Genomic DNA, 14057 nt, shown 5'->3' on the forward strand with positions numbered 1-14057 from the left:
TTATTGTAAAGTTTCTACAGCTTTATGCATGTAGGGGTCAAACAAGGTGACAAAAATATCCTGGATGATCCTTTCCATTCCCAAGATCACACAACGACTTTGAGAAAGAAGATGAACTTTCATTTAACTGTATGAGTGTTAAAACTGAATGTCTCTAGTAAATGTGTGTGCTTTGTGCAACTTAAAACAGCTTCTTGCTCAGGCACCCATCCGGGCTATTGGGAAAGACTGTGTGTTTTTTTTGTGTTGTCAAAGTGATTTATGACATCTAGGATGAGATTTGTATGGTTTGTACTGAATGTTTTTTTTCATAATGCTATTTACCTATACGAAACAAAGCTGAGAGCAGAGGGGGATACACAAGAATTTCCCGGGAAGGGGCTACCCAGAGTCACTGTTTATATAGGACTGGATGGCACTGGCCTTCCTTCCCCTTACCCTGCACCTTTTCAAAACCTTCTTGGTCTGCATTTTCCATTCATTATTTATCCAACTCCGCAGCTTCTGTGTCCTCAGTTGTCTGGTGGACTGAAAGAAAGATGTATGGTAAGGACCAGGAAGGAGTCTTAAACTTTATATAAAGATATGAAGATATCTTTCTATGAAGATAATCAAAGTATTATATTCACGTAACAAGCTGTAAAAGTCATCACATTTTAAAGAAAGAGAGATTAAATATTTCTTGGAGTATCTTTAGTCTTTTTGCAGGTGGAAGGTAGCTAAGCATGAAAATCTTGTGTGTTTTAAGATTTGCCTGGGGTCATAGTGTATTTGGACCTGCAAGAGTTTATTAAAGCACCAAAGTTTGGATATACTTGAAAGAATAAATATTTATGTTACAAAGATGTTTTCCTCTTTGAGCATGAATGTGCTAAATTTGTTTTCTTCCTCAAAAAACTGTTTAAAATGTAGAGGGTCTGACTTAGCTCCACTGAAGAGAACTGGAGTTATTTCAAGTTTTTTTGCTAGTTCTAGAATTGCTAGTATTTCCATTCCTTCAGCAATCACAGCCTCCTTTGAATAACTTGTCATTATTTTTGGTATGAAAAAGGCTAGGCTAAAACAAATAAACAAAAACCTACTGTAGTTTAAAAACCAGAACTAGAAAAGCTAGAATTCTTTTTTGTCTGTTTAGCTCATATGATTCTTCTTGCTTTGATGTTTGTGAGTTTACATATTATTGGCAAAATGTTAAGATATAATAAAATGTTTTAAAGGCTAATCTACTTCATGATACCTTTCTGTGTAGTCTAAAGGCTGTTGTACTAAGTTCAGTGGAATGAAAAGTCCCAAAAAGACAAAGATGTTAACAAGGGGGATTTCACTTAATAAAACAAAAAAAACAGGTTCTGAAGATTGAGACTTTAGCCAGCTTTTCTCATGGCTATGGACTGCTACTAATAAAAAAAACAAAACAGCAATTTGTTTTACCTTTAATGGAATGCTGCCAGAAATGAGGGAAAAGAGGGAAGACTGTGAAAGAATCGGAAAGGGCTAAGATTTCAAATAAAGTTTTGAAACCTACAGCTAAAGTGGAGTTCTGTGTTGTCATTTTTACCCCTCCAACATTTGACTGTACTTTACATGACACAGAACGGTGTTAACTAGAAGATGACAAATAACTGTAATGGGTTGGATCTGTTGTGCTTGACGTTGGAATCCAAACCTGCTTGAGGGAATAACAAAACACATGAATAGGACAAGGAAAAGACGGGATGACAGAAAATGTAACTCCTGCTTGGATGCTCTTACTTGAAAGAGACAGAGAGAGTTCATAGACTTAATCTTTTTCTTGCATAGCAGACTTATTTTAAATCATCTGTTGTGTATTTCCTACTGCTGCTTTCTTGATTTCACTGAAAATGTTGCAGTCATCACATTGCAAAGAATGGGTCTTAACTAAGCCAACCCTAAGCTCTCTTTATAGAAGGTAGAGAACAAAAACAAAAAGATGGAGAAAAAAAAAAAAAGTATGGGGAAAAGGAAGGAGTGAGGCAGAAATGTTTCTCTGACATATCAGGACCCTGAATTTGGCAGCAATGGCAATGTTTCTGAATCCTTTGCTGGCTTGCTTTATGCAGACTTTGAGAACGTGGCAGTAGTGGATGAACAGTTCTGTGTATCTCTAGTCCACTGGGTATAATCCTAATTAGTCTTTAAATTGCATTAGAAGTTCTTACTTGTATTGGTTCAGTTTTTTATGTTACCATTATGCCTCTTTCTATCAACGTTTGTTAGAGATTGTTGTACCTTTCTGTCAGACTTGAGCCAATTTATGTAGTGGTTTCATTACCAAGCTATTTATAATTTTGAGTTATTGCCCTGTGTGTCCCAATGACTATTTCCCTTCCTTTATCAACACTTGTTGTTGGCCCAATTAAGTTCTGCATTCCTCAGTGCAGACAGAATTGTCTCCCAGGCTATTGCTCCAGGATTAAATTGTCACTTGGATTAATTTTCTATTTTTTTTTTTAAACATGCACATACTTATGTACACTTAAAATCAGAAATTTTGGATTTCCAGTAGGAGTAAGTTTAACCATTTCTTACACAGTCTTATTATCATATCTGACTTTAGTTTCAACTGTACGGTTTGAGTGTCAGAATTTATCCTATTGATTAGCTGTTTTGTTTCCTTTGGATCTGTCCATGGAGGGAAAATTCTGTGGAATCTCAAGTTGCTTGATAAAGAGAGAGAAAACAGCACGGGCTTTCACAGGCAGGATGACATCATGATTTCCAGGGAGACCTCAAATTCATTTGTTGCAGCCAGGATGCTGAGCTGCCAGTGGTGGTTGCTTACATAAGTTGCCCATCCTATATTGTTTTCAATCAGTTGTGTATCAATCCAGCAGCTCAAGTGCTGTGGTGAAACTTCTTTTTTCTTTAACCCATAATAACTAATTGCTGTAACATGGCACAGCATCATCTTGGAGTGGGAGCAAATCCAGCAAAGTGCAAAATGCCAGAAAAAAAAAAAGGATTTAAAAATGAAACCCTTCTGTGATTTCTGATGTTGGAACATGAATACAAACTGGAGGAGACTGTGTGATTGCTGTGCTTTGCTGAAGCACATGAAAAAGAACAGTCAGGCCATCCCACTTAAGAGGACTGTTTAGCTTTCAGAAATATTTGTTTTTGCTTGGATTAAAATATGTATCAGTAACATACCTTTGTCTTTGATGTACAGCATTAGTCTATAATGAAATTGGTTGGATCACCTCTTACCTTGTAGTGTACAGCTGTGGTACTAAAACCCAACTCAATGAGAATTAATTTTTTTGTTCCTGAAGAGCCTGTTGTTATAAAGCATACTTTCCAAAATCTGCCCCCCCCAAATATGATCATTTCTTTAATCCTCTCTGCTCTTCATAATTATCTCTTAATAACACTCTATGCACCATTATATTATCAAAGCTATAAATACGGAGTATAAACTTACCATGTAGTGTTAACTTGTATGAGTTTCTTTTGTGTATGTTCAATATTCCTAATAGTGAAAATTGTAACTATCTTGCAGAATATTTTACCTTAAACCACTGGTTCATCATTTTATTTGTTTTTGTTTTCTTTTCTTACCTATCCCTGCAATGTCTTTTGGATTGAAGACTTAAAAGGTTTGTTTTGTCAGTAGTCTGTGTTATGCTCTTAATGAGAAATTTAAGTTGGCATAGGTGAATGAAACATCAAACATAAATGTGAAGTAGTTGTTAGTGCCTTTTTTGAACCATGGGCAAGAAATCCAAAATAACATTTGAGCAGCAGCAAATGTTGAACAGATAGATCATGCTAGCATGTGCTCGAGGGACCACAGAAGCATATGATGTGTGAGAATGCAGATGAGATGTGATGTTACTATGGCACATTTGGTATTTCATGCGATATCCCATTTGGGCGAAAAAAAAATGGAATAAATTTTACTCTGTGGAGCTTGTGTGTTTGTGAGCCTTTTGTAGCCTCAGCAGTCACCTTAAGGCTTGCAGAAGCCCTGCAGCAGTGCTTGCTGATGTGGGTGCACACCCACTTCACTCACCTTTCTGAATGGTCTGCTGCAGTTTATCCAAGCTCTCCAATATTTGTTCACTTTCCACAGGTGCTTGGACATTCACCTTCAGCTAACCAGGTCGCTTTGCCATCATCACTGCACAGCTTCTTCTGTTTCACCTGTGGACCTGCTGTACTCAGCTGCAACAGTTTTTTTTTGCCTGCATCACTCCTTGCTTCTTTCATGTGTTTCTTCAGCTCTGTCTCTGTTCTTTAATTTATTTATCAGGTAGGCTTTTCTACAGAGGGGGAACAAAGTAGTCACCTCCTAACCTTGTCACTGTTGTAAAAAGAAGGCAAAGGAGATAGGAACTTGGGGAAGGGTCCAAATAAAATTTCCATTTGTCTGTGTGTTTTGAGGGAGTTCATCAATGCTTTCTGCTTGATTTCAGGATTAGGAAATAAAATGTTTCTGTGTACTATAACTGCATGTGTCTGTGTAACAGCCATAATATAAATAAGTATAAATACTGCTTAGCCAGAAAAAAGCCATTATACAACTACTTTTCATTCTTGTTGCACTGTAATTAACTATAATAACAATATAGAAAACTCACAGTATATGTAACTTACACACATAATACTCTTTCTTGACACCTCTTAGTAAAAACTCATCTGTAATCATGTATTCAGTGATGTAGAACAGTCCTAGTACATATGTAATTGTACCAGTGATTGTACCAAAACAGTTCATTTCAACATAGAAGTAGAAATGGTATGGGAGTACTAAAGTACTCTTTACTGTAGGAGATTTTATCTATTAATGTACAGTCTTGCATTTACGTACATCTGTTTATGTGTAAACTGAGCCTAAATTGTGTTCACAGCCTCATCCTTCCCAGGCAATGCTGTTTTTCTTTTAAATGATTGTAAATATAATAACCTCATCAGTTGTGCCCTGCAAGAAAAATAAATGAAGAGGAGCAATATGGAAAATGTGGAAAACTCAAATGCAGAGTGGGACAAAAATCCAAGTGGAAATACATAGAGATTCAGATGTATTATTTGTTAAAAAGTAACAAGTGACTTTGAACAACCTCATTAACTTTTTGAATGCCTAGGGCTAGTAATACTAGGAATAAGAATAAACAGTTAAATAGAAATTGCCCCAACATTTTATTTGTAAGACCCATGAATTTTGAAAACACAGACTGTGTAGAAAAAGAAGGTGATACAATACTGCATTACTTTGCCACGTTATTTAATGTGTATAAATCAGGATTTTCAGGGCTTTTCTCTCGCTGTACAATTTCTATGGTATTACATAAGTTTTGGAAGTACAAAAAATCTCCAGTATGTCCTTTTTATCATTGTTATTGTAATGTTTTAATCTTTGTACCTTTGTAGGCCAAACCTAACGATCCCTAGTTGAATTAAGAGATGTTTGTGCAGTGATGTAATATGAAAGAAGTGTTAATTTATACTTGGAAGATGAGATAATATACATAACCTTTAGTCTGATTATTTTCCTGGAATGCTGGAAAAGGTTAAAATCATACCATTCACGGCTTCTTTCTTAAGCAGTGACTAGCAAGGGGAAGAAGTGAAGAAAGGAATTACTCCTCTGTAACAGTTCTCGAGCAAGAAATCTTTATGTGGCAGGGAAGTGTGGGTTTCAGAGAAAGGAAATCTCCCTATCCATTCCCCAGTTTGAATAGTGACAGAGCTGCACTGAAGAGCAAATATTTTTTGTTTCTGGAAGCTTCCAAATTTCTCTAAATGGAAAGTTTCTTCAGAAAGTATTCCTAGAGTAAAGTGATATACTTATCTGGGCGCTGGAAAGCTACTGTGGAAAGACTGCATCCATAGGCTGCCTTTCAAGACACAGAAGGTGTTGCTTTTAGGTATCTTAAATGCAGAATAGAAATCGTGCCTAACCTGCTTAGCCACCTAAATTTCCTGCTGAAAACTTGTTTTGGATGCAAAATTCTTCTGCTGTATATGCATATAGACGATGCTGTTGTCTGAGCCACTCTCTATGCACTTTTCAGTAGCAAAGGTGTTTTCAGAGTTGCATGGTTTTATCCATCTCTATCACAGAGCAGACGCCTTTATATGAGATGTTTGGGATTGCTCTGTGTGAGACAGTCCATTTTACTCCAGGGGACTTGTTTTCACTCACCCTAAACATCCTTTTGCTATCAAAGAGGCAAGAGAAAACAACATAAAAAACAAACAAACAAACAAAAAAAGAACAACCACCAACAACAAAACCACAAGATGAAAAGCTTACAGTGAAGAACAGAATGGTCGTACTGAGTCACACTGAATGTTCACTCAGCCCGGTATCGTCTCTTAGTTAATGGCTGATAGGCCCTCGTGGCTTTAAATTGAACAGGTTTGTGGGGCTAGGAGATAGCCAAGGGCTTGCTTGTGTATCGCCGGAATTGCAAAGCTTCTAGGTGTGGTACACTGTCCCTCTTATGGCGGGAAAATGAAAGAGACATGGGGGGATGCTCTGGAAAGGAGGGTAACGTATACGATACTGCTCTACTAATACTCTCCTAGTACCCAAACCTTTACCTCAGCTGGATGCAATTTCTTTGTATTAATTTAGCAGCCCTGTATAGAATTCTGTTTTATGATCTCCTGTATACTAAAACTGGTTTGGTATAATAAAGAGGTAGGAAGAAAACTTGATAAATATATTTTCCTGGTTACCTTTGGCAAAACCACAAATTTACACATGAACAGATAATTTGTAGAAAGACAATGGCTAAAAGTTTTATTTTAAATATTATTTTTTTTTGTTTGGTTGTTTTTTTTACTTGCTTTTTGTCTTAATTTTTCACTTAGCTTACTGTAATACGCTGAGCTATGCCTGCCTACTATTTGGCTCCATGCAGATGCAGAGAAGATAGGAGCAAACGAGAATCAATCCCTTGTCCCTCTGCCTGTGCGGGGCTGGGGCATGTTTAGCACCCCTCAGTGCTTTCCCACACAGTTTGAGGCAGCTTCTAAGCTCCAGCAGCAGCAAGTTGGCACAAGGACCCTGACTTCTCCCAGCAGCTCTTTTGGGGCAGAGAAGAAAGCAGGGAGCACTTCCATGGACCACCTTTCAGAAAGGCAACTTGCTGTTTCTCTTCCAAAGAAGAAAGATGGAAAGGACACGATCAGCAGGGATTAATTTTGTCTTTTGGCAATGTCAGTGGAGAGATCCTAGGCTAATATTAATGGTGGCCTCTCCATGGTAGTGGTGAGGCACTTTGGCAAGAATTTTCTTTAAGGGATTTCAAGTACAATTCTGTTGCCTGTGTTATAATTACTGTTTTGACAAGACACAGAAGTTTGGTCTCTAGAGTTATTGGTTTGGCATCTCTTTTGACTATTAAAAGTGCAGTGCTATATTATTATTTTCTTTCAACAAACTGAATGCTGGATACTTCCTGGATTCCTCATTGGGTGGTTGCTTAAGGCTTGGGATTATCCTTTTAATTTTGGTTTCTATTAGTAAGTCTCTTTTGGACTACCACGTACTTATTTGGCTTTGTACTTACAATGAACTTCTCAAGTTCAGTATCTCATATTTTTCGGGTTTTGTTGTAAATGAAATACAGAAGGACTATCACAAATAGATGGAAAATTTGATCCACTAAGGGAATACAATTTAATTCTGCAAATCAGATAAGCCTGTTTTGCAAAGTATTTTAATGACTCTTTTTAAGAAATATCATGAGTTGGAGCATGGTTTCACCAAGAGAAATCTTGTTCTAATGTAATAGTTTAATTACTTTAATGTCTTTCAAGGTTAAAGACTTAACCTGAAGGCTGCTGTAGCATTCAGTAGTGAAGAACGGAAATTCACTGTGAGAATTGAGATGTATGTTATGCATGCCGTATAATTCTCTCCCATGCTTCCCACACTGATGCCTGATAGCTCATGAAGCATTTGCAGCATTGTTTTTTTCACCAGTGGAGTGAGGAGTTTGATTATGCCCCACTTTGAGAGGCTGTGGACATATGATGAACAAAACTTCTTGCTGTTTGTGTAGGTGGGGCTGAGGCCAGGAGGACTTTATTAATGTTTTTTGCTTTCTTGTTCTACTTTTTTTTTTTTTCTTCTGGGACTTTTGTTTTGCATAGTTTTAGGATAACTTGATGAGAGCTGACCATCAGGATTGTACAAGGGCTGTGCTGTTAATTTCTGCCTGTTGTTTAAAATATATGAAATGAATGAAAGGAGCAAGAAGGAGAACATAGAACTGAAAAAAAATCAGGGGACAACATATTTCTATTTGGTGTGTGACTGGGACACACCACAGCACATCTCCAATAATTTTCCTTTTCTTATGTCTAGTTCCCCCGTAACATCCCTCATCTATTTGCAGGGATTTTGACAAAAGCTTTCCCTCTGCTCCTAAACCAGACTCCCTGACCATCCCTGTATACTAGGACAGCCAATAATTGCTGCTTTCACACATACCTCTTCTGTGGTGAAATGCTAGAGAAGGTCCTTCATCAGGGGCACAGAAGCTGTGAGCAGGGTTTCAGAGCTGCTCTTTTCTCTCCCACCAGGCCAACTCTTCTCGTGCTGAAGGCTCTGAGCATCTTCCTCTTTCCTGTAGCTTCTCTTGTTCCTGCTGAACTGGGCTCTTCATTTATCGGGATCAGTGTGTAAATGTTTGGGGAGAGATGAGCAGAGATGAAAGAGGGTGTTTCAGTTTAAGGAAGGCATTAATGGCTTCTTCAGGGGTTTGTGGAAGCAAGCAGCATCCTGGTATTCCTATGTGATCCGAAATGCCTTCACTTGCGGCAGGGAGCGCATACAAGTCATGTGTTATGGGGAGTGTCTTGTTAAAATCATTTTGTAGATTGAGTGTGCTGTTTTATTTTCAAAGAGGTGAAATATTAGCAGTCATTGTACTGTTTTTGGTCAAGACTGATACATTGAAGTTCCTTCTTTTTTATTGCTGTAGTATCATCTTCCTTTTGCATAAATTTTGCATTTATTTTATTTGCATGTATTTTATGTCAGTAACCATTTAAACAACCACAGAGATGATAAATAACAGAGATTTGTTATTGTGTTGTTGTCATACTGTTGTTGTTATACTCATTCTCCTTTTTCATAGCTGTTCCATAGTATTTTTTTAGACATTTTTCTGTTGGGGTATCAGTGGGAGGAATTTGTGGGATTCTGTAGTTCTTTGGGGCCAACACTGTTGTTTTGATATGTATCAATGCACAGTAAAGTAGTCTGTTTTTTGGTGATTTTTTTAAATTTCAGTTATAGGCTAATATTTTTCTGATAAAGAGTGCAGTTGTGCTTCTTGGTGACCTGCTAGTCAAATTCCCACATTCATTTCATATGTTCTTTTTTGGTATTGCTCAGTTTGGTGCATTTTACCCTTCGGTAAATGTGTGCTGCTGAAAAGGCTGAAAGTGATTTTAAAATTATGAAATTTACGAATCATCAAGTCTGAAAAATGTAAATTGTCCACTTATACTATAGGAGGCATGTAATACATGAGAAAATCTTAGTATTTATACATGCAATTCATAGTTTAAACAGATCCTTTTTCCAATATTTGGGACAAGAACTTGCTACTTAATCTATTTAAATGAAGTTGACATCCCAGTATTTGTATAGCATCATTGGAACAGCGCATCGTATATCCTATCCCATAGATCCCAAAGTACATCTGGTTTCTCACTCGTTCTATTGTAAGGTAATATGGAAAACAAAGTATGGTGTTACATTGCAATTATCCATGATCTGAATGTGATATTTAATAGTATAATCATGTTTTTTGCATTATTATTTTTGGGGGGGTTATACTAGGTATTGGTTGCATCTCCTGGAAACCGATTTTTGTACATTCCCTGAGATTGTGGATATTTTTTTATCTTAATGGAATGAATGCTTTATAAGCAGTGGGAAAAGCAAAGAAGCTGACCAAAAATCCAGATGATTACTTACTTCCATTTACTTATTTCTTCTCCTAAGAGGCACTTGCATTAGGTATGCTGAATCTTGTTTTGGTGCATATTTAGAGAACGGTATTTTCCAGCATACAGATGGTTCAGAACACACCTTGCCTACCCTGAAGAGTTCAAAATTAAAGATGGGCTCTACAAAAAGTGCAAATGCGAGCAACTTTCATCCTCCCTCCAATATAAAGATGTTTAATTTTGTTATGTAATAAATATTTTCACATATATTTGACTACTTAGGTGAAAGTGTAGGTCGTTTTGATGTAGGCATAAGTAAATGCTTATGACTAGAAGAAAAAGATGTGAAAAGGGAAGGGAATGTATTTAGAAAAAAATCATTTTGCACTGAAGGATGAGATGATATGAAAGTTTTTTGTTTTTTTTTCTTTCTCTGAGATAATATATCACTAACACAGTACTCCAGAAATGTCTTTTCCCATTATAATTTTTTTATACAATAAATAATAAGTTAAAAATGTGACTTAAATTAGGTAAATATGTTAAATAATACTTATGACAGCAACATGAGACTAAAATTGCAGGTTTGCTTTTTTGAATTATGTTCTTTTGGAGGTGTTGTTCACAGACCATGATACCAAAGGGGATGATATAAACAGAATTAAAACAATATAAAATTTAAGATGTATATAATTTATATAACCCTGGGGTTTATGGGATATAATGGATAATGGCATCAGAGGGCGATAGCAGGTGGGCAAGTGTAGCTGTTATTGATAACATAACCTCCTCATGTATGTATCTTGAAGGAGGAATATACATACAATATATATATGTATCTGCCTTCTGTGAAAACTGAGCTTCCACAGAACTCCATTTTGGGCTTGCGTGCCTGATGGTTTTTGGGTCTGAGGTCCATTGCAGGCTGGCTTCATGACTGAGTCTGCAGATTCGATTCCAAGCTGTTCCTCATGCACAGGTTTTAAAACAAATAAATTTGGATTTATTTAGGTTTGTAATATAATGGCACTGTATTTCTCTTTATTTCTTCCCTTTCCAGTTTAATCTCAAGATTTTGAAAATACAATACACATGGCACAGATCATAAAACTTTTTCAGACACTGCTAATTCTGATACTTCATGATTACATCTCAGCTGAAGATGGAGAAACAAGAGCAAGTAAGTCTTAATTTTTGTATTTCAGGTAAAGGCAATTTCAAAGCATGCCTTATATTTCTAGTATGCATGTTCAGGTCCACATGCACAAAATACAAAATAATATATGGTGGAGATTTCAGCAAAGCACTGAGTCCAGTGCTATCCAAAGTCCCTTCCAGCCTAAACTACACGGTGATTCATGTCCCTGGACCTGGCTATTTATCTTCTCTCTTGTACTCTGAAAAGTGATGCTGTGCTTACCACTTGAACCTTTTCCCAGTGTCTTTTCTCTTTGCCATCACCTATGCTGCAAAAGCATCTGGCTGTGGCCACTTGCTTTCAAGAAAGGTGAAGTCTTGACTTGACGAGAAGTTTCTGTAGACATAAGTCAGGACAAGGCAAAACTCTTCTTCACAGTGTGGAGCTCCAGCCTTTCATGAAACAGAAGGCACAATTATACACAGCAACTCCCATGACTCCACATACCATGGGATCAGATTAATTTCTCCTGCTTTGGGCCACCTCTTTGGCACCTTGTGTATCCATTATCTCAGATCCTTTCACAGTGGATGGGAGGTAGCTCTCCCCTCCAGAAAGTTATTCCCTCCATCTGAGGATGTGCATGTAAAATACTGACACACAGAAACACTTGTCTGTGGCCTGTAGTTGGCAATTTGGTCTAAAAGCTCTGTTTATGAGTGGCTACAGCTAGAGGTGTTGAATCCATGCCACATCATCATGCAGTTACGATGACATTTCTAAGAAGAGTGCATTGTATTTGCTAAATTAATAGGTGATTTGTATTCTGGAGCTTGATTTCTTCACTGATCATTTTTATTCTAATAAAATCAGAATACGATATTAGCAATGTTCAGTTGAGACTCGGGACTTTATAATAACTAGTTTTGTAAGTAGCAAGTAATAGTTTCAGATGTGCATTAGAACAGATTTGTAGAAGGAGTGGATATTGCTACTGAATTCTGCAGCATGCAGACTATAGCCTTCCTCTTCAGTGTGTTTGACTGGTGTTGTGGCTTAGCCCCAGCAGGCAGCTCAGCCCCATACAGATGCTCGCTCAGTCTCCCAAGGTGGGATGGGGGAGAGAATTGGAAAAGTAAAAGTGTGAGAACTCAAGGGTTGAGACAACGAGAGTTCAGTAGGTAAAGCAAAAGCTGTGCACCTAAGCAAAGCAAACCAAGGAATTCATTTGCTACTTCCATCGGCATGCAGGTGTTGAGCCACTTCCAGGAGAGCAGGGTCTATCACATGTCATAGTTCCTTGGGAAGACAAACATCATCACTCCAAACGTCCACCCCTCCTTCTTTCCCCCAGCTGTTATTGCTGAGCATGACACCACATGGTGTGGGACGTCCCTTTGGCCAGCCCGGGCCAGCTGTCCTGGTCCCCTCCCAGCTCCTGGTGCACCTCCAGCCTCCTTGCTGGCAGGGCAGCACTAGGAGATGGAAAGTCCTTGGCTCTGTGTAAGCACTGCTCTGCAACAACTAAAAGCATTGGTGTTTTATCACCACTATTTTCATCAAAAATCCAAAACACAGCACCGTGTGAGCTTCTATGAAGAAAATTAACTTTATCCCAGCCAAAACCATAACATTTTGCTAACAAAAACGAGTTCTTATGTTGACCAATCTCTGCAGACAAAGAGATATGGATAAAAAAAAATGTATTCCTCTCTGCTGATTGCATGAAATACAATTGGCAGCTAAGGAACTGAATTCCAGAATATTTCGTAGTCGTTTCTGGTGATAATGTAAAAAACAGAAAATGGTATGGTTTTCAGATATGAAGTTGGATCTGTGTGATTTACAGAAACAATCTTGTTTTCTCTAACAAAGTCAGCTGATTGGTTTTGTGTTCTTTTATTTTATTTTTAATGGAATGTATTTATTGATATAGATTCTAATACAAACACTATTGAAATGAAAAAAAATCCTGTGGAAGAGAAGAGTGGATGCGTTCACTAAAATATTTGTTTGATATGTGTTCTTTTTAGGTTGCAGAACTGCTCCGGCTGATTTAGTCTTCATCTTAGATGGCTCTTACAGTGTTGGCCCAGAAAACTTTGAAATAATCAAAAGATGGCTTGTCAATATTACAAGAAATTTTGACATTGGACCAAAGTTTATCCAAGTTGGAGTTGTCCAGTACAGTGATTACCCTGTACTTGAAATCCCCCTAGGAACACATGAATCCACTGAAAACCTCATCAGGGAAATGGAATCCATACACTACCTGGGAGGAAATACAAGAACAGGAAGAGCTATTCAGTTTGCCTATGACCATCTTTTTGCGAAATCTTCAAGATTTTTAACAAAAATAGCCGTTGTTCTCACTGATGGGAAGTCCCAAGATGAAGTCAAAGATATAGCAGCAGAAGCAAGGAAAAATAAAATCACGCTGTTTGCAATTGGTGTTGGTTCAGAGATTGAGGAGGATGAACTTAAAGCTATTGCTAACAAGCCTTCATCAACTTATGTATTTTATGTTGAAGATTATATTGCAATATCAAGAATTAAAGAAGTTATAAAGCAGAAACTCTGTGAAGGTGAGTGATCATAAAATGTTTTAGAAGGTGTGCAGAATGGACTTCTGTACCCATCTTCCTTTAGTTCACAAGCAGAATTCATGATTAATGTAGTGTAAGGCACTTGATAAACTATACTATGATCCTCCTTTATTTTGATATTGTTTGCTGAAATCCCTCCCAAAATGTTATTTTCTGCATTAAACAAAGAGATATACTTCAGAAATATGCAGAATGTTAGCCCAGTGTGTGCTTAATTTTACTATGTGGGATTTTGCCCTAAGCACCAAAATTTTCACATTGATAGACTTTGGAAACCCTAAAATAGTTGAGCAATTCTCAGAGTGCTGGGACCGTAGGGCTTTCTTTATTCCTTTTCCTAGGTTCAGCTGATACTAATCTGCAATTCAGCATTTCTT

At 37.4% G+C, this 14057-nt stretch overlaps 1 protein-coding gene across 1 annotated transcript in view; it reads left to right on the forward strand.

Moving 5' to 3' along the window:
* Positions 1 to 14057, forward strand: part of COL21A1 (collagen type XXI alpha 1 chain) — a 115349-nt gene that overhangs the window by 20254 nt on the left and 81038 nt on the right. The window contains exons 2-3 of the mRNA XM_027455081.3: positions 10997 to 11116; positions 13108 to 13659. Of these exons, the coding sequence (XP_027310882.2) occupies positions 11029 to 11116; positions 13108 to 13659 (640 nt within the window). The 5' untranslated portion in view covers positions 10997 to 11028. The remainder of the gene's footprint in view (positions 1 to 10996; positions 11117 to 13107; positions 13660 to 14057) is intronic.

Source organism: Anas platyrhynchos, chromosome 3 (genome assembly GCF_047663525.1).
Source record: "Anas platyrhynchos isolate ZD024472 breed Pekin duck chromosome 3, IASCAAS_PekinDuck_T2T, whole genome shotgun sequence".
Classification (NCBI taxonomy): Eukaryota; Metazoa; Chordata; class Aves; order Anseriformes; family Anatidae; genus Anas; species Anas platyrhynchos.